General features: G+C 39.5%; 1 protein-coding gene and 1 long non-coding RNA gene across 6 annotated transcripts in view; both read right to left on the reverse strand.

Annotated features, from left to right (window-relative positions):
• The window catches only part of LOC124875875, a 412,032-nt gene that overhangs the window by 84,674 nt on the left and 301,781 nt on the right, over positions 1-25,577 (reverse strand). The window lies entirely within an intron of this gene.
• The window catches only part of LOC124875871 (glutamate receptor 1-like), a 116,355-nt gene that overhangs the window by 11,434 nt on the left and 79,344 nt on the right, over positions 1-25,577 (reverse strand). For 2 of the 5 annotated variants that reach the window (XM_047378277.1, XM_047378278.1), the window contains exons 11-16: positions 19,502-19,717; positions 16,831-16,951; positions 16,569-16,710; positions 12,195-12,393; positions 11,048-11,295; positions 1,853-1,967 (exon numbers count right to left, since the gene is read on the reverse strand). In XM_047378277.1, coding sequence (XP_047234233.1) covers positions 1,853-1,967; positions 11,048-11,295; positions 12,195-12,393; positions 16,569-16,710; positions 16,831-16,951; positions 19,502-19,717 — 1,041 coding nt within the window. Of the gene's footprint in view, positions 1-1,852; positions 1,968-4,499; positions 4,615-11,047; positions 11,296-12,194; positions 12,394-16,568; positions 16,711-16,830; positions 16,952-19,501; positions 19,718-25,577 lie in introns of all 5 variants that reach the window. The other 3 variants (XR_007040156.1, XM_047378279.1, XM_047378276.1) reach the window with 2 other exon arrangements.

Below are 25,577 nucleotides of genomic sequence, written 5' to 3' on the forward strand. Positions count from 1 at the left end.
AAGTATCCAGACCAGCTTTGACCAGTCTCCTTGTTGTGGTTTTCTTGCGTCACATAACCTAAAGTGGTCCTAAAGCCAAACGAGCCATAAAATTGTTTTTTTTAAGCTTTGTCAGTTGGGATCAAGGTTTCAAAACTAGAAAATTGTGCTTTCTTGTTCTTTTTTATGAACTCTGTCACCATTTATCTTTTTTTCAGCCAAGTGTGAAAATCCAGGCGCACAAAAAATTATTTAAAGGTGCTGGGGGCTTCTTAAATGCAAATTCTACCAACAAAGTTCTTCTGACTACAAATTCGAAGCATTCTGGTAGATGCCCTTTACCATGGTGAGAAATAGTATCATGTTTTGATATTACAAGTTCTTATGCCACAAAATTGTCAACAAATGTTCCCCTGCAGTAGACTAAAAAAGTTGCAGTTCAATATTTAACTAAGAGGTTTTAATTATCCAGATAATCAATCATGGCAGAGGTAGCCAAATAGCTTGCTTTTCTTTGAAACTAAATAATTTTTGAGCTGTACAAGATTTGTATACACATATCAACGCTTTAGACCAGAGCTAGGCCAACTGCTGTCTCGTTACTTTAAGCTAAGCTAACCAGCTTGTAGCTTTACCCTTAATGATCACTAATGAGATAATATTGAATGTCCCAAAATTAAAAGTCCCTAAAATGCCAAATTTTATACCATAGTCACAATTTAAAGCTAAAGATTTTTTTATTTTAGATAACAGATTAAAGTTTTGATTTGAGGAAATTACCTATCTAGAAATGTTGCCTCTTTGCAGGCTGATAGGGTGAATCCATTTTACTAGAGATTGACTTACTTCTACATTTTAAGTTTGTGACCCCCACTTCTAAGTCATGGTTGTAGTCAAAAGTTTCCCTACACCCATTATGGACCTGAATGTCATAATTGTTTTTTAGACTTTTAGTTTTTATTCCAACCATTCTTTTTCCAGGACAGAATGAATATAAAACATGCAACTGCAATGCGTTTTTAAAGAATCAGGTGCATTTATATATATTTATTGTTAATTTTCTGTAATTCATGAAAAATTATACAGACAGGCTTAAATATATAGATATACCCTCAATATTTGTTTAAGTGTTATTTAGCAGAGCTGCACAGTTGCCTTGCAGCAAGAAGATCCTGTGATGTTATTTCACTACCAATGGGGGTGATGCATTGCAATGGGAGGATGGTATAATGATAGAGTACTATCTCCAAATCTTTCAACTTCACCTGAAAGCAACAGTTGGACAGCTTGAAATCATTTGGATGTTTCAGCAGTACAGCAACAACAAAAGAATGCTAACATTAAACTTCTGGAATGGCAAGCCTTTTCAAAATTAGTTGACTGTGCTACTAAAAGCTACTAAAAAAGTGTGTTTTAGGTGCAACATTTAAATGACACTTAACATATATTAGTGAGGGTATATGTTTATATTTGAGCCTTTTTCATAATTTTGTGACTGTGTTGTTCAAAAGGACTAGAATGTTGAGGCAGTTATATGTTGTATAATTATTCTACCTAGGAAATGAAAATAGTTCCATTCAATCATTTAAAGCCAAGTTACCATAAGTCTTCAGAATATGCAACATGTAGGGGTAGGGCTACGTAGGTTGTAGTAAAATAGGACTCACCTTAAGTATTAGCAATGAGTTAAAGCTAATGTTAGTCAGTCTAAAGGGAAATCCATCATCAAAAGTTTAAAAACAAGCTAAACTAGACTACCTGATTGTATTGCTGTGGTTCTGGAGTCTTTTGGAAGAGGGTAGGAGAAAGTGGGTAGGATGTGGGGGGAAGCCAAAACACGACCGTACCAGGCTGAGTCACCTCAAGAACTGACCTTTCTGCCGGAGTCCTTGTGTCCACACTCCCCCTTGTCATACCACCACTTGTTTTTCAACTTGTCTAAGACGGCTTGTTCATTGAGCTTCAGTACTGCTAGGTTTACTGGGATTCTTCAAAGAATCAAGGGAAGGGGAGTGGGGGGGTTGGAAATAACATAAATAACATTATGCACTTCTATGTTATCTTATGTTATTGTTCAACTGCGATGGCTGCAGCTGCATTAACGCTAGTAGTGGCAGAACGATTTTAGCAAAAAGTGGCATTAACGGTACAGATGCTGTGGTACACTACAATTAACACCTCAATAACAACGGAAAGAAAAACAAAACAAACAGAAAACAGAAACAACCACACAAATAACTATAGGAAACAGTTTGTGTCAAAGTGATATGCATTAATACTCCATCTAGCTTGGTTTAGCCTGACTCCCTACGCGCAAGATGTGTATTACTATATCACTTTGGGTAACCGGCAACAGCTGAAAACACTCTGGGAAACTTTCGATTTACTGAGCAAAATGGATTCATCAGGATAAAACCTGCTGCCCAAAGTCATCATTAAAGCTGTGCTCTGTCATGGTGGAGGCCAAAGAGACTGCAGGAGTTAAGGCTTTTATTTGAATGCTGAGTGAAAGCTTTGCAACAAGAAACTAGCTGATTAAAGGGGTATTTAAAAAAATGGTTGTGAGATAGATTATAATTTAGAAAAGTAATGCTTATTTTTAATGTGGGGAGATTCTGCTGTTTTCTCCATTCAGATCCTTTATTGCTACAAGGACAAACTACAAGGACACAAAACTGCATATGTTTTCTGGTGATAATTCACTTTATTCACTTTATCCTCCGGCACCTGGACTCCACAGGAACCTATGCCAGGATCCTGTTTGTGGATTTCAGCTCTGCCTTCAACACCATCGTCCCAGCTCTGCTCCAGGAGAAGCTCTCCCAGCTGAGTGTGCCCGACTCCACCTGCAGGTGGATCACTGACTTCCTGTCTGACAGGAAGCAGCGCGTGAGGCTGGGGAAGCACGTCTCTGACTCCCTGACCATCAGCACCGGTTCCCCCCAAGGCTGTGTTCTCTCTCCTCTGCTCTTCTCCCTGTACACCAACAGCTGCACCTCCAGTCACCAGTCTGTCAAGCTTCTGAAGTTTGCGGACGACACCACCCTGATCGGACTCATCTCTGATGGTGACGAGTCCGCGTACAGATGGGAAGTGGACCATCTGTTGGACTGGTGCAGCCAGAACAGCCTTGAGCTCAACGCTCTAAAGACAGTGGAGATGGTTGTGAACTTCAGGCAGAACCCAGCCCCACCTGCCCCCATCACCCTCTGTGACTCCACAATTGACACTGTGGAATCTTTCCGCTTCCTGGGAACCATCATCTCCCAGGATCTCAAGTGGGAGCCAAACATCAGCTCCCTCATCAAGAAAGCCCAGCAGAGGATGTTCTTCCTGCGGCAGCTGAAGAAATTCAACCTGCCAAAGACTATGATGGTGCACTTCTACACAGCCATCATTGAGTCCATCCTCACCTCCTCCATCACCATCTGGTACGCCGCTGCTACAGCCAAGGATAAGGGCAGGCTGCAGCGTGTCATTCGGTCTGCTGAGAAGGTGATTGGCTGCAGTCTACTGTCGCTCCAGGAACTGTACACCTCCAGGACCCTGAAGCGGGCAGGGAAGATTCTGGCTGATCCCTCCCACCCCGGTCACAGACTCTTTGAGACTCTCCCCTCTGGCAGGAGGCTGCGGTCCATCCGGACCAAAACCTCACGCCACAAGAACAGTTTTTTCCCATCTGCCACCAGCCTGGTTAACAAAGCCCGGAAACCACCCTGACATTCCCCCTTTCCCCCACACCCCCCCTTTTTTTGCTGACAGGACACCTGTAACCTGTAACTCTATGTGTTACATTAACGCTCAGCTTGGACTCCTGCTTTACTTGCACAATGATCATCTGCACTGTTGTATTGCTCTTGCATCTTATACTGCTCTATATTTACTCTCACTCACTTAAAACTGTGCACTTATATTTATATTATATTGTAGATATGTTTGTACTGTTTAATTTGTATTGTATTGCACCGACTACGCCAAAACAAATTCCTTGTATGTCCAAAAACGTACTTGGCAATAAAGCTTTTCTGATTCTGATTCTGATTCTGATTCTTTCTTTTCTTCTTTATCTCTTCAACTTGACAATGTACAAACCTCCGCATTAGTGTCTGCTATGAGACTGTAGTGAAAACTGTGCGACTTGGTCAAACGTTGAGGCTAAATTGAGCTAAAAACTTTGTGAATATGGGCAGGTACATGTCAGCGCAGTTCAAGCAGTTTGTGCTTAAGGTTCAAAGGCAGATTCAAAAATCTGCTGCATAGTGTTGGATCATCTAATGGCAAAATGATTGAGTAAACCTGGACTAAGACAATGTATGAACCATGAATATTTTGTCATAAACTGTAGACTTGTAAAATATTTAGGAAAATACCCCAAAAATCAGAGAATAAAAGTGTAGAATTATAATTTCTTTGATATGTTCCCAGAGGGTTTCACGCTTGGTACTGAAGCTGTGCCTTTCTGCCGGTTACCCCGGTGTGCCGTTGCCTGTCGTTACCCGTCAGGGTTATGGTGATCTGACCTTGGAGTCCCCTCCCCCGGTGCCGCACTCTCCCTTGTCATACCACCATCTGTTTTTCAATTTGTCCAACAGGCCCTGCTCGTTCAGTTTTAACACTGCCAAGTTAACAGGGTTTCTACAGGGGACGATAGTAACAATAGGGGATAAAAAGGGAACTTGGTGTTAATGAGGACTGCCATAGTGAAGAAAGCAACATCATTACAGCTGCGTACTGATGACTCTAATGAATAGTGTATGTATGGACAAGTTTACTGTTTTCAGCCCAGACCTTACTATCATACATCTCATGCATCACATCCAGCTAGCTTCAGGTTGATATTTTACAGAGCTGTGGCTTTTTTCTGGTTTCTGCAAACAAAATGAGTGCTATCCACAAACATGCAAGAATCTATAAAGAATGAAAAAATGTAGATGGCTGCTACTGGACTGAAGTTGGTGTGAGAATGTGGTCATCTAAACCTTCTAGATACATTTTCCATTGAAAGACTGCAAGTGTGAGCACCAGCAGATAAGAAGAAGCAACATGGACATAGCTATTTTCTTTATAGGCGAGTGGTAAAGTGGTCTTGTCCAATAACTCTTCTTATGGCATGGCATGATATGACAGCCTAGTATGTGCTTAAAAATAAGAAATTGAAAGATAAACTGTCAAAACCTATCTCTAGAAGATAAATGGCATCTGAAAGGCATCTTTTAACATGAACTAATCTCGCATAGGTGTGACAGAACCACAGATATGCATCACTGTCAGTTGATAATTTACCATATCTCAATGTTTCACTTCTTAACCCTTTTAAAAGGCCTCTATTAAGCTAAAATATTTTTTGTCAGTCAAACTGTTATTTTTACTCTAGATACAACGACATAAAAGGGGAACAAAGTGCTCCTATGAGACAGATTGTTTAAAGATAACCAAGTTGTCTTATTTGTTACCCTTATGACCCTTACATTTATTAGTTCAGGTCTAATTGACTCATAGGTCAGAATAAGGTAAATAAAGAAACAAACTAAAAACACTGAAACTGATCACTGAGGTAATGGACAGAGACTAAGGAAACAAGCAGCCATAATTAAGATAAACATTGAAATACTTTCAGACGTTCTTGGGGATCAACACCACTTTAAAAGATTACAAGAAAGTCTGGACTGATGTAATAAAACTAGAATGAAATATGGCAAAAAGCTGCTGGATTTAACACTCCAAATCTAACCCATGCCTGCATGAGTTGCAGGCATGGGTTAGATTTGGTGCCTTTTGGGCTTCATCTTTGGAAAGCAAAACAAATACTTTGCATCATTACATCAATAAGCATTTATATGCCTTATCAGAACTTGTCATTCTTTATCAGTTGCTAAACCTATTTATCAGTTTCTGCAATGGTTTGGGTAAACTCAGCACTTCACTCCAGCAGAAAGGAAAGCAGCTTGTTAAAACTGTAGCAGTCTGTGATGTGCAGACACTAATCTGGGCTGAAAAACTGTCAGTGAATCTGTAACTGGTATCTGTGCAGTGACCCTAAGCTTTCATGAAATGTTATTCATTACCTCATTAATATAAAAGAGGAAAAAACATTCATAGGTTTACATGGAACATACATGATGTTAGAAATGGTTATTCATACTGCGTCTCATAGATGAAATACACCTGAATGTTGTTCCTCTTCATATGCAAATGATGATCAAAGCTACAGGGCGGTACTTGCATTGATGACTTGATAACATGAACAATGACAGTTAATATAATGGAGTAGAAGAGTTTTGTTCACCAATTGCAGTTCACCGCAGTGCTCAAGTTTACATTTGTGGATATCTTTTTTCACGGTGCCTTTCTAATGGATCAAGACAATAAAAATCAGCTACAATGCGCATGATCTTTGCAGGATATTAAGATGCATGTTAATAACACAATGGGTTGCCCATTGCATGAATTAGATAATAAATGTTTCGAATTATTCTCTGTTAAAATAGCCCACACTCAGACAGATTGGATAGAGAGCATATTTGAACAGCAATTTTAAGTCACAGATTCTCAATAGTATTTACAATAAAGTGCAAAATTATTCATACATTATTCAAACACGATTTTTTAATAGGAAATGGGAAAGACATTTCTCAAAACATCAAACAATTTAAAAGGAGTATTTGTTTATAAGATACTTCTTTTTACATATTTCCACTGGTATTTTGACGATTTATCTTTGGCGGTGTACTTTTGAGGTTGGAAGGTCTTTGTGCCATCACTCTAATCTTCCTCCATAGTTTTTCTATCAGATTCAAGTTGAGACTGTGGCTGGGTGGCTCCATAACTGTATGGATTAAATCCAATTGTATTTTCATTTTTTTCTATATCTGTAAAAGTACTTCCAACGATAAAATATTTCTAAGTTTTCAGTATGCAGTATGGATGTACTACACAACTACCACCAGCAGGGGCACATTTTAAGATGAGTAGAAGGTGGAGTGAAGAGTATATTTGGGAAAGTGATGAATCGATTGACTCCAACCATATCAAACTCTGCCTCAAACTCGGTAAGGGAACTTGCACATTTAAGATCTTTTAATACTGAAATCATTGATGAACAAAACTCTTTAAAAATGATTAACTCTAAATAGAAATAAAGTAGAAACAACAGCAACATTAGGAAAGATGAGATGAGCTAAAGACTTAGCATCAAGGCAAAAACTAAGTAGATCCTCTTTCAATTCCAGTGTTTTATATATTAGAATATGAAATCTATTTTTTCAAATTAGATGAATTCAACCTCAGATAAACAAGAAGCAACATTAGGCATTGTGATACTTTTTGTTCCCAGATATTATGCCAAAATACAGAAGCAGCATGTGAAAAACCAAGGCCATATCCATATCATATTTGGATCCAAGGGCAGATTTTCTGCTGCTTGCACCTCTCATCCACATGCAAATTGAATTTTTGATGAGAAAAATTTATACTTTTAAATAGAGTTTCCAAAGTGCACATGTCTGGTGTACCATAAAAAATTACAGCATTTTTTAGGGAAAAATTTCCATTTGAAAAAATTCTGCTGAGGCATAATGGCTAATGCAATTCCATGTACAACCCCACAAACGGCATTTACTGTGCATCTTCATTTTTGTATTTCTGTGCATGAGAGCCTAGCTCTTCAAACACAAAGAGTAGCAGGGTAGAGTCTGTTCATAAGCATTTGTACAGCTGAACATCACAGAAAAATCAGAAACATTGTCAGATTGATCACAGAGGTAATGCGTATTGCAAAATGTTACAGAAATTTATCTAGCTGCAACTGATAAGGTCAAACTATGTAGTAAGATTTGTATACCAGACATGTAAACTCTGGATTGTTCTTCTGCTACCATTTGTTGAATACAGGCAGTTTGTCTGCAGTGACGTCTCCCATTTTAACAGAGAACTGTGGTGCATTTTGTAAGCCTGAAACAATCATACAAAAGACAAGACATTGATGCCGGTATCGTCTCTGTTATGAAGCTTTGAAAACAACTTTCATCAGCAGTGACTCCCAGTATGTGCATTTTGCATGACTTCATCAGGAATGTCATGTTAATGTCGTATTGCTCTTCTGAGGTTGTATTTCTTTAACTTTGAAACCTGCTAAATACCACATGAGGATCATTTATTATGTCCGAATTCATAAAAAAGAAAGAAGATGTGTTTATTTATCACCATGACAGCAGTTAATAGCCAGAGACAACACTGATTCTTCACACAGAGCTGATACTTTTGATAGGTAAAGTTGATGAAAATAAATGCTCAGCAACCAAGTGCTTTAACAAACCCGGGTTGCTTAGCAACTGATCACAGAATCTGCCTCTTTTATGATTTTCTTCCTCAAAGCAATAGATTGGTTTGTGTTTTTCTATTCTAGCTCAAAGCATAGACACAAGGAGACAGAAAAGGTGGATCACAAAAACTGATTTCTTCAGACAAACAATTACCTGATTGAGTATTTTCCAACATAAAGGGAAAATAAATTATTGTATTCAGAGTGCATCCGTCTTCTATGTGAAGCGTTTGTGTTTCTGACTCTGGCTTGAATATAAAAATGCATGATATGACATGAGGCAGAAATAATAAGAGCAACACAGAACATTTGATACATTTTTCCTTTTATGTCCAACACAAAGGAGAGGGAAACAATCTTTTGAATCCTGCTGTCAGGTAAAACTTAAGTTTTAGTAATTATTAGTTCACTGTCAGTTTATTTTCTATTGTATTGAGTGAAATCAAAATGAAGGAAACAGTGAGCCTTTCAGTACTGATTGAACACTGACTGATCTGTATAGGAAACATGCTCAAAGTTCTGGGTTTATAAGGATGTTTTCAATTCCATCAACCCCTGAAAATAGTGTTTTCTTATTAAAGAAAATTCACAGTCTACGATCACTCTAAACATCTGAGATCATGACACTCTCCCAAACCAAGATTAAGATTTTAATATCAGACTCTAGAAAAATGCTTGTGTTTTGCTACAGAACAGTTGGTACCCTCACCCTACATTTGCCTTTTTTGCTTTCATCAGAATAAACTTTGGATACAGAAGAAGAATGGCCATTCTTACTATAAATAGTTTTCATAGGTTTTTTTTCAAGATATTGAGAAAAATCTTTTGTCACACTTTGACCAACTCTTTTGCAGACAGTGTTAAAACTCAAATGACATCATGCAACATTTAGATGTCAAATTAGCACTACATGTTTGCTCTGCCACGCTCCCTGCCTCACTCAGTAGAGTAGCTTGTGTGTGCATCTGCACCAAACTGCAATTCTTATCAGTAGGTTTAGTTGATCTGTGAATGTCACAACTCTACTCTAAAGAAGGGAACTTATTCAAGTTATGTGATGATACAATAAGGGGATTTTCACATCTGAGGTGATTAGCCTGTTTAAAATTAACTCTGGTTCGTTTCCCTCCTTGGTGTGATTTGTTTCTGTAGATGTTTGTGATACGACCTCCATCTGTCTAAGTGTCTAAGTTCAACTCCCTGTGTTTTATCTGTGCTTTTTAATCTCCTTATCTGAGTTTCCCTGTTTGCCCTCCTCTACAGATGTTCAGCATTCTCCCCTGATTATGCTCACCTGCTCACCTGCTCCACCCTTTCTCCTCATGCCGTGTCTGTACGTTTCTGTCATTTTTTTTTTTATCAATAAAGTTTTCCACTCACCATGCTGCTTCAATGCTCTTGTCTGCATTTTGGTCCTATTCCAAACTCAGAATATACAACACCTACCAGATATTAGAAACTCATTTTACATCTTAACTTTCTGCAAGAAATCATATCATTGTTAATAGAAAATTGCATTGCACTGTAGTCTTGGTTGTTTATTTTGAGGTAGGAGTAGGACTAAATAAACCCACCTGAACTTCTTTCTCTTAAATAATTTGTGCACATTCAGGTCAGCAACGACCTGGTATGTGTTACCTGACAGCAGCGGAAAGACCGTGACAGACAGATGGAGACACTGATAATGACTAATGTCACTGATAATGACACTGATAATGACTAATGTCTTTGTTAGTGTTCTGGTGCATGTAAAGGCATACAGTCTGGAAGCAGTGAGACAGGCATAACTGATAACAAGAGACAGACAGTCTGACAGACATGTGGACAAGGACAAGAGAGAAAGAGACAAGACACACAGAGAGACAGATTAAGAGACAGACAGATAGACGAACACAAAGACAGTAAACAAATCCCCTTAAACTGACAGACTTAATTACTTTAAGCAAAAATCATACAATTTCTGAACAAATCTGATTGGTTGCATGTTAAAATCAGTGCTTTGTGTGTGCAGAAGTCACAGTTGACTTCTACTAGTTCAAAATATTTTTAAGTAAAATTATACAAGAACTGAGATCTGAGAGCATTTCCAAAATATTCAGGAATGCCATTTTTAATACTGACAAACAGCTACAACTGACAGCTTTTTCTTCATTAAGATTGCTGTTGTTTAATAAAACACTGATCCAGATTGCTGAATAATTTTGAGTTTTGTAATAGTTAATGTTTCCTCCTTCTTGGGATTCAGACAACATCTGTTTCCTCTGTTGCTAGATATTTTAACTTTATGTTAGGATTGTGAAATATGACACATTAGAACCATGTCAAACTCTAGAATTTAAATTCTGGAGTTGGTTGTAAATAAATTGGTTTTAAATATAAAGAAAATCAGGACATACAACACTTCATTTCTGTTAACATTTATACTTTTATTAATTTTATTTCACTGAATAAGATCTTCATTATTTGAGGAGTTGGATAAGAAGAGAATTAAAAAATTTTAAAAGCAACTTTATTGCAGGTATTAGTACTAAAAACGTTGTAGACGTTTACACACTGAGGGCACTGTAAAGCTGTTTAAAGTTTAATCATTTGTTTTTTTTATTTGTCAGAAACAGATACATGGATCCCTGTTTCTAAGAATTCTTGCACTCTCTGTTGCTAATTTAAGAGGTTCCCACATGTAACAGACAAAAACGAGACAACGTTAACCCCACGCTAGTGTCCACTAACCGGACACTCAGAGTGTACCTGAGGGGCGATCCTTTGGGAGTGGCAACTCCATAACCCTTAGAGTCAAGGTTTCCTCCTACTTTCATGGTGTCACAGGGTTTCCTCTGCTCGATGTATTCGTTCATGGAGGACTCTAGTAGGTAGGCGTACTTCCCCTTTGACTTTCTGACTCGTATCATTCCCTCATTTGTGCTCTTCACAAACACCGATGGGTCTGCACTTCGCATGTATGACCACATCTTCTCGAACACGGCTATCTTTGACCGCTGAAGGAGGAGTGAAGAGCAAAGACAGGATAAGTTAACAATATATAAAACAATATTTGTGAGGTTTTCCAGGTTGGTTTTTCACTTAATCACAGCCCTGAATCTAATCCTAATCCCACTGTTTGATGCTACAAACCAGGACATGCAATCTCCTATATGAAATTGCAAGCGTGAGTTTCCTGGAAACTAAATGAGTCCTAAATTTTCTGCCAGAAAACTTGTGGTGTGTCTCAAGCTTTTATGGTGGTTATGTTGGCACACTAGCATTCACATTGTGCACTACTTCTTACCTTACTATTTAGAAAAGAAACCTGAAAAAACAACCTGTGACCCTGTGCACCATGTGCATTGATTAAATTAGGTGAAAATGTGAATGTCAGTTTCCTTCTTTGTTTAATAGAAATAACAAAAGTAACCTCATGCTACTTTACAGAGAAGATGAGCTTGTTTTCCTCTTTTGCTCCTTAAATATTACATTGATCTGGCACATTTGATTTCTTTGTAAGAATAAAATAAATGTTCACATCAGCAAAGTCTAAACCTTCTGACAAAACGGATTGTCTCACAATTTGATTTTCATTTGTCAAGAAACTCTCTGGCTTTTGAAAAATTCTTTCTCATTAAATGAGGGAAATTAAGATTTTTTCCCCCTTAAATAGAAAGCCATAAAGGGAAAAGCCAGTTAAAATGTTCAAAACAAACCCTAAAAATAAGTTGCCAGTAACATAATCTAGAACGTTTAATAACTTTAGACTTTAAGACTAATTTTAACTTTAAGATCTCAGTCTTCAGATGCAGTTTTACATCTAAGATACCAAAGAAAAGCAGCTAATTATTTACAAAGACCATGAGTTGTTGGACCACCTCTATTAAAAACCTGTATGAACATGCACACTCACCCTAAAGAACTCTTTGGTAGAGCCACCATCAAGCGTACCATAGGCAATCTCGGTCTGCTTGGCCAGGTCTTCTGCACTCTCTATGGGGGACACCATCCTCTCCACAGTGAGGAAAGCTGCAAGGTTGGCTGTGTAGGACGAGATGATTATGAGGGTGAAAAACCACCACACCCCTCCAACAATTCGACCTGAGAGAGATCTGTGGGGAAAAATAAAACGTAAATGCCAGCTTTGAATTAATTCAAGAAATGACTTGGACCTATTCTGTTCACTGTTTATTTGCTTCCATGGGTAAATCCTATTAGAAAATAGACTATACAGTTACATTGTTATGTTGATCATACCCAGCACTATCATGATTAGAAAGCCAGAGAAAACAAAGCATCTCCTAAGATTACAATCTGGTCTGATTACATTAAGTCTTGGATGCCCTAGAACCTCTTGTATCTCAGCTAATACCTGGTCCTATAAACTCTTCCCTCTTAAAAATATGTTCTTTTAAGTAACATGGCATCAGAACATAACCAAAATCTGAAACATCAATTATCAAATGATGCTTCAGTTTCCAGCTTCCTGCCCTGTAAAACTATGTTAAGGAGTATGGGCAGGCCAATTTCAGACAAGGCAATGATAGCTCCAATAACCACTCTTTACAACCAAGGTGTGTAGAATACTACCTCTGAATACACATGTTGTACTTTGAGGCAAATGTGGTGTGACAGCAGAAGACAGCGTCAGGTGCTACCTCTGTCAACAGAAAACTAAGGATAAAATTAACACAAGCTCACTAAAATCGAACAATAACAGATTGGAAAACAGCTCTCCCTGGTTCGATGAGTCTCAATGTCAGCTGCAATGTTAAGATGGAAAGGTCCGAATTTGATGTACAGGATGCTGCTGGTGGTGTAATGTTGTGGGGAATATATTTGGCCTTACTATGAGTTGTTTTGCTACCTGAGTATTTATTCTGACTATGTATCTACATCCAAGATCCCACCATCCTCTAAAGGCTACTTCCAGCAGGATAATGCAACATGTCACAAAGCTCAAATAATCTAAAACTGGTTTCTTGAACATGAAAATTACTTCACTGTACTCTAATGGCCTCCACAGTAACCAGATCTCAATCCAGTGGATCACCTTTGAGATGTGGTGGAACCAGAGATTCACATCATGGATGTGCTGCAGACAAATCTCAACAACTATGTGATGGTTTCAAGTCAACATGGACCAACAGTTGTGAGGAATCTTTCAGAGAAATGGTTAGATCTAACTCATAAAGAATTAGGACAATTCTGAAGCCAAAAGGGGAGAAACCCAGTTCTAGCAATGAGTATCTGATACAGCTGGTGAGTGCAGGTACTGCGGTCTGACGTTGATGTGTAATGTAATAAGCATAAGCTGGAATTCAATTTTAATGTAAAGACAGTAACCACCTACTGGCCTAGCATAATTATATCAGTGTTTGAAGCAATCTGTTTTGTTCTCATCAGAGGGAGTGCTTTCAATATTTTGGAAACTGTAGTCAACCTTTTAGTCTCACCAGAGTCAAATAATTAGGGTAAGGGTAAACAATAAAACTAAACATAAATCCGCACGAAACCGAAACCTTTTAGCTGTTTCTGATCAGAGCCTTTTCTTTCTAGATACTGACCTCAGGAGGCTTCAGTTGCAACATTTGTTTGAGCTGCTTTCTACAGAATCATTGCACTCATTAGATTATTTAAATTTATTATGTTGATTCTAGCTGTACATTAGGTGCAAGAACTGCAGCTGAGACTTTCTGCCTGCAGGACATTCATGCTTCACATGAGCATTGAATGCACAGAATATATATCAAATCACATCAAAAATCCACACAATGATCCTATTCAGCCCTGCGGTCCTACCCAGTTAAAGGTGACCCAGTATGACGTGCACTGAAGCACTTCAGTGTGATGTGGTTTTAAAACAAGCTAAACAAAAGCACTGGGTTAGGAGGATTTTGCAAATTTGAAAATACCAAAGGTTTACTTGGTTGAGGCAGATTATCATCAAAGAATTAGTCCTGAGGGGCTGGGAGCTAGGTGCCAACCAGACAAAATAAAAAGTTGTGACTTCCATGTTTTAAATAATCTACAACCACCATAGCATCTATGTGCTATTTTTAAAAGAAAGGGCTGTTAAAACAGAGATTCACAATTATTCTATGTAATGCAACAAGAGGAACATGGATAGATACAGACACCAGTTGCTGTTTCCAACTCTTTTCAAAGGTCTGCCACTGCCTGTGCACTGTCTGAGACCATGGGTGTTGAGCACGAAAAAAATTATTCTGTCTTCATATCTCATCTTTTTGTCCTTATTATCTGGCTTTGATAGTGCTGGAGATGTTTTCTTATGCATAGTTCTTAAGTGGAAGGAAGATGGTATATGATTTTTATTATTTTAAAAAATGTGGTTTACATTTATATTCTGCCACCCTGATTAATTACTTTGTAGAACCCCCTTTTGCTGCAATTACATCAGCAAGTCTGTTGGAGTATTCCAGCTAGAGAAATTTGGCCCATTCTCCTCCATCCACTTTCTGGTTAACTTTGACCAGCAGCCGTGTTCCCGCTGAACCAAACCATCCTCACAGCTCGATGCTGCCGACACCATGCTTCATGTGGTGGGTGTTTAAACTGATAGCAATGGTTCACACAGAGCATTGCGCATGCAGATCTAAAGTTTAATTTTGGTTTCATCTAAACAGAGTGACCTCTTTATTATGTAAGCTATTTCTTTTATGTGCCATGTGGCAAACTGTAAACTGTGATTCTTATAGCTTTTTAGTAATGCTTTCTTTCTGTTTCTGTTCCATTAAAGCCAGATTGTTGGGCAACAGATTCTCCCACCTGAGCGGTGGATCTCTGCAGCTCCTTCAGAGTTACCGTGGTCTTTCTTAGATTGATGGTCTCCCTCCCCTGCCCAACCAGTTTAGGTGGACAACCATGTCCATGTATGTTTGCTGTTGGGCCATAGTCTTTCAATTTTTGTATGATAAAAATGGAACAGTAGATCCTGCCTGCCCACAGCCATCAGCATCTACAGCAGCTCTTTGAAGAAACCTGTAAAAAATGAGCTACAACAACAATTAATTTCCCATTGGGATGAATAAAGTATTTTTGAAATGAGTTGAATTGAATGATGGATTGAATATTGGTCTGTTAGATGTCCCAAGCTTCTGATGTTCTCTATGCCTAACTCTGCTTTAAACCTCTCCACAACATTCCCCATGGTCTGCCTGTTGTGTTCCTTGGTCTTTATGCTGCTGTTTATTCTCCATTGTTCTCCAAGAAACATATGTAGCCTTCACAGAATAGCTGAAATTAGCCTGAAATAAAATCACACACAGGAAAACTCTTTTTACTAATTAGGTGACCTCTGAAGGCAATTGACTGCACTAGATTTTTTTAGGCGTATCAGAACAAAAGTGCTGGAATACAAATCGATTTATCATCCAATTTGCAACTATGCCCTTCTTTATGTCTATCACATAAAATCCAAATAAAATATATTAAAGTTTGTGAAAAAATGGTGCAAGTACTTTTGTAAGGCACTGTATACTGACTTTAACAAGGTATGATACTGATGCGGTAAATATGACAGCTGGTATTATACAGTAGATGAGCTATTGTAGGTGTGAGGCCAGTATACAAAGTTCTAATAATGTAAATGTAGAAAAAAATCGATTTCTATGTATTGACCATCTAAAAATCACAATGACATAGTATTCTCAATAAGACTGTGGAAAAATATTGCTATTTTAATATCCATCTTACAAGGCAGAATATTTTTTGTCTTCTCCGCCTTGATTTTTAGTTTTGTTTAGTATTTCAATATATCAGCTATAAAACAGCACAGAAATTACTTTTTTGAAGGTAATTGTCAACAGCGAGCAACACACCAGTACGTCCAGAATAATGTGCCATAGCATTTGACATAGAATAAGGTCATAAAAAAGGTCATCTTCAGAAGGTCCCACAAAGACGCACAAACAAAGCTGTAAACATGCATGTAGCATGATGAACCTGACAGAATAGACATAGCCTCAAGCCTGAACACAGCTGTAAAACAGTAAAATCCAGGCAGCATATCAAACACAATCAAATGTTTCATGAATACGTGTGTGTGTGTGTGTGTGTGTGTGTGTGTGTGCGTCATTTAATTGTGGTGGGTTAATCACAGAGATGGCAAGAAGTTTTGCTTTTGACATACAGTTTCCTTCATAATTACATGTGAATTAAAAATGCCTGTTTTGATCTTTTGTTTATGACTGTGTCAAATATCACTCAGGTCATCATAACGCAGGTCATGCGTTATGATATTATGTGTAATATCATTTGATCTAACCTGGGGGAGATGTCACAGCCTTGCTGCATGAAGGCCCCGAGTGAGAACCAGAGGGAATTAAAGATCCCAAAATCGTTGGTGTGTTCAGGAGTTTCTTTATCTTTCTGCTGGCTCTGGCTCTGGTTCTGAGCCTGAGCGTAACCTGACAGATAAAAAAGATAGTAAAACTGACTATTTAAACTCTGATATTTGACTTGTACAGAATCACAACAACATAGAAGTTTATCAGATAGTGACGATGGTGAAGATAGTGGTGAGACACCTGGAGAGTGAGGGTCTTCAGAGAATGAAGTGAGAGGAGCTCGTCGACACTCTGAAGATGGAACAGTTTCATCATCATCGGACTCCTCGCCCTGCCACTCGTACGGACTAAAACGACTAACCTGCAAAAAGTTGTGAGGATTAGCAGACACACTGAGACAAGATAACAGTAAATTTAATGACTGAACAGGGAAATGAAAACTTTCCATCCACACTTCGCACTCTGCCTGGGCCACTCTAAAACATTTATATTCCTTCCAGTAAGAAGAAGCATGTTGGCAAAATTAAAACAGATTACTTCCAGGGGTATGAACAATTTTAGGCTTAACTGTGGATCAGGTTTTTAACTGAAAGGATAGCTTTTAAAGTGAATCGCATGTGTGCCTTTTGCCACAGTTGATTATATTAAGAAACTACAGCAAATAGGCTTTGTTGTCTGGGAGCAGCGGGATTATGAGTAAGAGTCAGGGTTATGATTTATTAGGGTATGAAAGTAAATATTTCTGCATGTGGCTGAACTTGAAAAAAAAACCAAGCATGTCACTGACATGCAACAGTGCTGGCAGTTGGATGTTTTCTAAAGGCCGTCCCTTTAAACCACAGCATCCAGTGACCCATCCTGGCTCCAATGCCACAGATTGTGTGAAAAGTAAAACAAAAACTAAAAACTGAAAAATGGCTTACGTTTATTTTGTTGTGTTGTCTAAGCATACCGTATTTTCCACACTATCAGGCGCACCGGATTATAAGGCGCATAGAATAGAAGCTACTGCAGTCAAACGTTTGACTGGGGTTGCGTTATGCATCCACTAGATGGAGCTGTGCTAAAGAGAATGTCAACAAAACTGTCAGATAAGTCAGTCAGTCAAACTTTATTAATACACTACAAACCAGCGTTCTGATAACTCCATTCACTCTCATGGTAAGGTCTCCTCTACATAGAAGTCTATTGAATAGAGCCAACCGCACGTTAGGAATGCATTGGAGTCTATGAAGTTGAAGTTCAAATCAAACGTTAGTTAAAACGTGAAAGGGAACTTTTCCCTGATTCAGTAAACACGTAAAATAAACAGTTTGATGCACTAAACCAAACGTTAGTACTGTTAACCTTTCCTGTTTCTGTCCCCTGACCGTAGTCTGATGACACAGGGGAGACGCTTTCTCCAGGGCCGAAGTTACTAGTTTCCTCGGGGTTAACTCCCTCACTCATACGTTGCTGAGTTGAGCATGAAGAAACAGCATCAAAAAAACTGAGTTGTTGACGAGATTCGGGGTTCTTTTTAATGACTTTGCAGCACGTAAAAACACAGGGCTTACAGACTCATACACCGCTGCTCCGGTCGCCGTCTCTACCCACCCCACACACACAATAATACCGACGTCACTCCTTCACTCTTGATTCTCAGCTACGGCAGCACACAGCGCCACCTCTGTCCGGAGGAGTAATGTCAACATCTTCCATACACACACACGAAACATACACCCCACACATTGAGCTTCTAATCACATATAGTTCAGGCAATTCCTGCAACAGTACATTCAAACGTTATACACACACAAGTGGTGTTGGACTAGGAGTAAGCTCAGTACAGGTGTTTACCGCTATTACTTCGGCGACACCCCTGACTACGGTAGCCGTAATGCTGCAAGCGGTGCGGCTTTGTAGTTTACCAGTCGTACTGAAACATTTTGACAGAGCGCCGTGTACAACCTGTATGGATCAACCAATTAACCAATTGATCCATATATAAGGCGTTCCGGATTACAAGGCGCACTGTCGTTTTTTGAAAAAATTTAAGGTTTTTAAGTGCGCCTTATAGTGCGGAAAATACGGTACTTTAGCTCAATATGTCCTATGCGTGTTCATGTCGAGAATAGCTCCCGGTCAATTCAACCTTTCTCCATGATGTCATTTCTCTCTGGCCTCTTTAAATATACCACTTGGTGTCCATGTAATTAACCATTGATTATCAGTTTACTTGTTATGTTGTTGAAAAAATAATCTAAATAAATAGTCATAAAATTACCCCTGATCAAACTGAGAAAACAGTGAGCAGTCTCCCTTTAAAAGTTTGCGCTTATTGGAGCCACCATACCACAGTTCCTTACAGTAGACAGGGAGTAGATTACAGAACATTACTTTAAATCATTGAATGTTAAAGTTAATGTTGCAAACACAAGTAAAAAGTGAGAATTATCAAATGTCTGTTGGAACACCACTGGTGTATTACTGTTCTGTTTTCATCTTTTGAGAAAAATATAGCTTCTGTTGAGACAAATTTGAACAATCTATATTAAAAAAAAAAACTGCTCATTGCTCAGAGTCAACAGGATTACATTAAATTAATTTATGAGTAGTCCAAATATTGCTAGCAATGTATCAAACTGAGCAATGGACTGAGGATAGTCCTGTCACTTCTTTTACAAGGTGCAGAGAGCATTTTGTTCAAGACAAAATGGATCAAGAAATTTTTATTTACTTTTTCTACCCTCAAGAAGAGAAAGATCAACAAAGTCATACTGAATTCTCCACAACTCCAATTTTAATAATTCATTAATGACAAGTTGCTTCATAAAATTTATTTTTTAGAAGTATCTAGGAATATTTAGTGGTTTTTTGATTACAAGCAAGTCTACATTGTAAGTAGACGTGTCACCCCCCCTCATCATACCAGAAAGAGCACCACACTGACTCCGATGTAGGCAAAAACGATGCACATCCAGATCTCGTAGGCCAGCGGATCAAGGAAGGAGAAGACACCTGGCTTGGACTTCGTTGGTTTCTTGATCATGATGGAGATTCCCAGAGACATGAAGGGTTTGGTGAAGTCGATGACCTGCTCTCGAACGAGAGTGATAGTCAGTGGGGCGACAGCCATGTCTGCCTTCTGCAGGAGGACACGGAGAAGAACCGTCACTCAACAGAGGAGATCTTCATCTTATAAAAACATGATTTTTAGTTGCTGAAGCCAACAGACATGTTCACTGACTCACAGTGAAAACATCTGCTCAGCTGTCACTGTTGATTTGAGCATAAAGCTCAAAACAGGCGCTTTGCAAAGCACTTGACCTAACTTACAACAGCAATTTCTTTGCTCAAGTGAAAACATGTCAAAATGAAACATTCCTTTCAGGTGTGTTATGGACCACATGCTTGCCTCCTTTTTAATCTTTTCTTTGATACTGTCCACTAGTTGTCTGTCGAGAAAAACAGGGTTTGCATGAAAGTAAAAAACTGCAAAGAAACTGTAAAAAAATAAGTTAATTTTAATTTTCCATTGAGTTGGACCAATGCCTTACTGGCTTCAGTTAGCCTTCATCATGTTGTCCAGTCTAATAAAGTCCAATTTCTGTAACATCAGACTAAGATGCTGACTTAAAGAACCAAACTCAGTCACATTAAGAAAACAGTCATGTAGGTGATGGTCCAATATATACATTTTTAATGAACAGGAAAACAATTTTCCTCAGCCTAAAATACAATGTTGTTTATGCAAATTACAAAAATTAACAAACCTAAGAAAAGTCTCTTTTAGCTGCTGAGTAAGAGATAGAGAGGCCACCCTTGCCATAATAATAATACAAATATTTCATTTACAGCTGTAAAACTATAACCGATGGTTTTGTGTCTGTGATTTAATTTTTATACCTAATGTGAAGTCACTTCCATGGGAAGGTGTAGCTGTAACACTGTAAGACTTTTCAACAAAATTCACAGATGCTGTGCTCTTTTTCCAACCAGAGGAACGGAGGGTAACCTTGATTCGGGATCAAAACCCAATAATTTGTCACAAATTTTTACAACTTAACTTTAACATAAAATCAAACAAAATGCTGAGAGGCTTTGATTGTTTTAATTTTTATCTTGGAATGTAAATGCTGTAAAATCCTGTAAAATCCGTGTGAATTAAATCTCTGAAAACAAATTTGCAGAGGATGTTTACTCCTTCAAGACTGAAGTGGGAGTCCACACTTCTTTGACTCTGTAATCAATATTACCACAAAGGACTGTTGATTGCATTAATGTATTAAAATGTTTGGTGAAACAGTGTGATATTTAATATATTTCCTAAACTAGATACAAATATTTCATTGTATATCAGACGGGTAACTATACATAAAACCTGGTAATGTTTGTACTTGGGTTTTATTTGTTTGAGTTCAGTATTGGAGAAAATAGAAAAAAACCTTTAGAGACAGCAAAATTAACAATCCTGATCAGTGAGGAGGCTCTAAGTTAAAGGGTATATACACCAAATAAGGATTTTCATCCAGTATAAACTAATCAAATCTAGTTTGTGTCAGGATCTGGGTTGTGTTTGCTTTTGTGTTTTTGTGCTTGCTATATGTGTTCAGTGTTTTCAGACGGTGCTGGAGTTCTCAGGTGTGCTGGACTACAGGTGCGCCTTATTCTACTGATTACTTTGAGGAGTACTTAAGCAGGAGGCTGCCAGCACTTTGGTGCCAGAGTGTTTTGCCCACAGTGGTAACAAGCTCAAGCTCATGCTCCTTCGCAGGCTAAGTAAACCTGAACCCTGGGTTTATGTCACCGAATACTGACTACGTGTCCAGAAGTCTTTCTGGATGATCAAGTCTATCTACGTTCTGAGGATTTAATTTCCTATCTAATGTCTTCGTTTGGATTCGCATCTAGCTGGCAGTTTCCTGCTACCTTCACCTCCTGGACCAAGCCGCAAGCGTACCCTGTCCACCCTCCAACGTCAGCATCTGCACACCGAACTCATTCCTGTTTGCTCCGAGCTCACACTGAACAGCACCTAAAGAACCTTCTACAAACCTGGATGCTGAATGCCTCTTCCCCTGGCGACCTGACCACACCTATTTAGTAAGCTGTTCTTTTGTTTGCATTAATTCATTGTTCTTAGTTCGACATTATTCAGTTCCCTATTTTTCACCAGTGCTCTTCCCTTCTTTCCATACATACGTTCCTGATAATCTTTGTCACAATAAACATCCTTTACATATTCTGTTCTCCGGAGTGTTCTCTGTATGTGGGTCAGATCTATTGCAAACAAAATGACCGAACACTGGCCAACAAGACCCAGCAGAAGCTCTCCGTAGAACTCTTTCTGAACATGCAAATCAAATCCACTTTCATGACTCTTCTCTCCGTTTCCTTTCAGAGCAACAACGCCAGACTAACCAACAGCTAGAGCAGATTGCCTCCATGTTGCAACAGACCTTAGGTACTCAGTCCACCACACCTGTAGATGGCGCTACTACATTACCGGTATCCCAACAGCTACCTCATTCTCGTGACGTCCCTTCCCCTAATCCTGAAACGTTTTCAGGTGAGGTGGGCAATTGTGGGGGGGGTTGCTCCAGTGCTCCCTGGTTTTCAAATGATCCCCCCGTTCCTTTCCCCATGATGACGTATAGATTTCTCATGTAATTGGATTATTGACAGGCAAGGCTTTGCAGTGGGCTGAGGCCAGGTTTCCTGATTGTAGAGAATTTGGTTGTACTTTTGAAGATTTTGTTAACGAGTTTAAAAGGACTTTTTCCCCTGTGTTAGACAAGTCTAGTGCCGACAGTTGAGGGCCTTAAAACAATGTCACAGACCCATTACTGAGTTTTCTATCGAATTTCGTACGTTGGCTGGAATAATGAATAATGAAGTTTTAAAGACTACCTTTTTGCACGCATTAGATGATTCACTAAAGCATGAGTTAGCCATGATTGATGAACACCCTACCATAGATGAAGTTATTTCCTTAGCTACCAGAGTTGACAACAGAATCAGAGAGAGAAGGAAAGCCAGAGCAGAAAGGTCCAATTACAAACCTCAGCTAAAGAGTCATTTTCCACCCTATGTTCCGTGTCCACCTCGGCAACCAGCACTCATCTTTCTTCAGAAGAGAGACAGAGATTATCCAAGCAGTGTTTTTACTGTGGTTCTTCTGATCATTTTGTAGCAACTTGTCCTGTCTGCCCCAGGCCATTAAAAGACAGGGCCCACTGGCTTTGAAGGGGGGGTTGGTGGACCACGCCCAGATTTGTAAAGCCCCCAGATTTAGCTTACCTGCTACTATCATAGTGAACCAGCATTCCATAACCTTATCGGCATTGATAGATTCTGGCTGCGAACAGAACTTAGTAGATTCAGAGTTGGTAAATCAGGCAGGTATAGAAGTTGAATTACTTGATTCCCCACATTCTGTTCTAGCTCTAAACGGTAAGAAGTTGCAGTAAATAACTTTGCGAACCAAACCAGTAGAACTTTTATTGTCAGGCAATCATAGAGAGAAGACATCTTTTTTTGTGTTTCCTGCAGGTATTATTCGGTCCTCATCCTCACCACTTGGGGCAGGCTTTTTCTTTGTAGGGAAGAAGGACGGTTCCTTACGTCCTTGCATTGATTATAGGGGTTTAAATCAAATCACTGTTAAAAATAAGTACCCACTTCCTCTCCTCACCTCAGCTTTCGAACTGGTTTATGGTGCCACTATATTCACTAAGTTAGATCTTTGTAACGCTTACCATCTGGTCAGGATCCGCCAGGGGGATGAGTGGAAGACGGCTTTCAAGACGCCGTTAGGCCATTTTGAATACTTGGTCATTCCCTTTGGACTATGTAATGCTCCTGCTTTGTTCCAGGCATTAGTCAACAATGTGCTCAGAGACTTTTTGAACATTTTTGTGTTCGTATACTTGGATGACATTGATCTACTCGAAGGATGTTCAGGAGCAACGCAGGCATGTTCACCAAGTACAGCAGCGCCTTTTGGAGAACTGCTTGTTTGTTAAAGCTGAGAAGTGTGACTTTCATCAGTCTTCCATCACATTTCTGGGCTGCATCCTTGAGGGTGGACAGGTACGTTCAGATCCAGAGAAAATTAAGGCAGTACTGGAATGGCCGGTGCCTGACTCTCGCAAATCTTTACAGCGTTTTTTGGGTTTTGCATATTTTTACAGATTTTTTAAGGATTATAGTCTCATTGCTGCACCTCTGACTGCACTAACTTCCTCTAAGTCCTCATTTTCCTGGTCATCTGAAGCAGAAGTAGCTTTCCAAACCCTCAAAGAGAGGTTCTTCCAAGCCCCCATCTTAGTCCATCCGGATTCCTCAAGACAGTTCATCCTAGAGGTCAACGCCTCTGACATTGGAGTCGGAGCAGTGTTATCACAGAACTCAGAAGATGGGAGACTTCATCCTTGTGCTTTTTTTCCCACAGGTTCAGTAATACAGAGAGAAACTATGACGTGGGTGACAGAGAAATGATAGGAATTAAACTGGCCCTTGAGGAGTGGCGCCACTGGCTTGAGGGGGCTGAGCATCCCATCCAAGTATGGACTGATTATAAGAACTTGGCCTACCTCCAGTCAGCTAAAAGACTTAACCCACGCCAGTCTCGGTGGTCTTTATTTTTCCCTCGTTTTGACTTATGCATTTCTTTCAGACCCGGACCTAAGAACACTAAGCCGGATGCCTTCTCCAGACAGTTTAACTGATGATTCCGAGAAGGAACCAGCTCCCATCTTGCCACCCAGTTGGACGATTGGAGCACTCAGGTGGGAGATAGAGGACACTGTTCTTAGGGCCCAACAACAAGAACCTGACCCTGGCAATGGCAATCTATGTTCCATCGAAACTACGCTCTCGACTAATCGATTGGTTGCACACAGCAAAATCTTCTGCCCATCCTGGTGTTAGTAGAACTATTGCTCTAGTTCAAAGGAGGTTTTGGTGGCCCTCGCTGCATGAAGATGTGAAAAAGTTTGTGCAGGCTTGTGCAATTTGTGCCTGGAATAAGTCCAGTAACCAGTCACCCGCAGGTCTTCTCCAACCCCTCAGCATCCCAAATCGACCTTGGTCTCACATAGCATTGGATTTTGTTACTGGACTTCTCCTTTCCTCAGGTATGACAACAGTTCTCACAATTGTGGATTGTTTTTCTAAGGTGTGTCATCTCATTCCCTTCAGGAAGCTTCCGTCAGCCCAACAGACAGCCAAACTACTCACTAGACATGTGTTTCGTCTTCATGGTATCCCTCAGGACATTTTATCCGACCGAGGCCCACAGTTCATCTCGCAGGTTTGGAAACAGTTTTGTTTAGCTCTCGGAGCTAAGGTTTCATTGACCTCAGGTTATCACCCTCAGTCTAATGGTCAAACCGAAAGATTAAATCAGCAGCTGGAATCCACCTTACGATGTCTCAGATCCACAAACCCCTCAGATTGGTGCTCATACCTACCGTGGGTTGAGTATGCATTAAATTCACACGTTTCTTCAGCTACTGGACGTTCGCCTTTTGAAGCTTCCCTCGGTTATCAGCCACCCCTGTTTGCTGCCGACAAAAAGGATATCATGGTTTCATCAGTCCACCATCGTGTCCGCCGCTGCAGATCCATCTGGAACTCGACTATCCAAACCTTGGACCGCACTGCTGACCAAAACAAACATTTCGCTGACCGGAAACGCAGGACTGCACCTGAATACCAGCCCGGACAGAAGGTATGGTTGTCAGCACGTGATATACCCCTTAAATCCATGTCTAGGAAGCTTTCCCCTCATTTCATTGGTCCCTATGAGATTGAGACTGTGATTAGTCCCTCTGCTGTTTGCCTTCGGTTACCTGCTAGTCTTCGCATTCATCCTACATTCCACGTATCTCAGATAAAGCCAGTGGTCTCCAGTGACTTTGTTCTCCGACCTCGTATAACTTTGTTTATGCTCCTTCGCAGGCTAAGTAAACCTGAACCCTGGGTTTATGTCACTGAATACT

This window comes from Girardinichthys multiradiatus, chromosome 11, assembly GCF_021462225.1.
Source record: "Girardinichthys multiradiatus isolate DD_20200921_A chromosome 11, DD_fGirMul_XY1, whole genome shotgun sequence".
Taxonomy (NCBI): Eukaryota; Metazoa; Chordata; class Actinopteri; order Cyprinodontiformes; family Goodeidae; genus Girardinichthys; species Girardinichthys multiradiatus.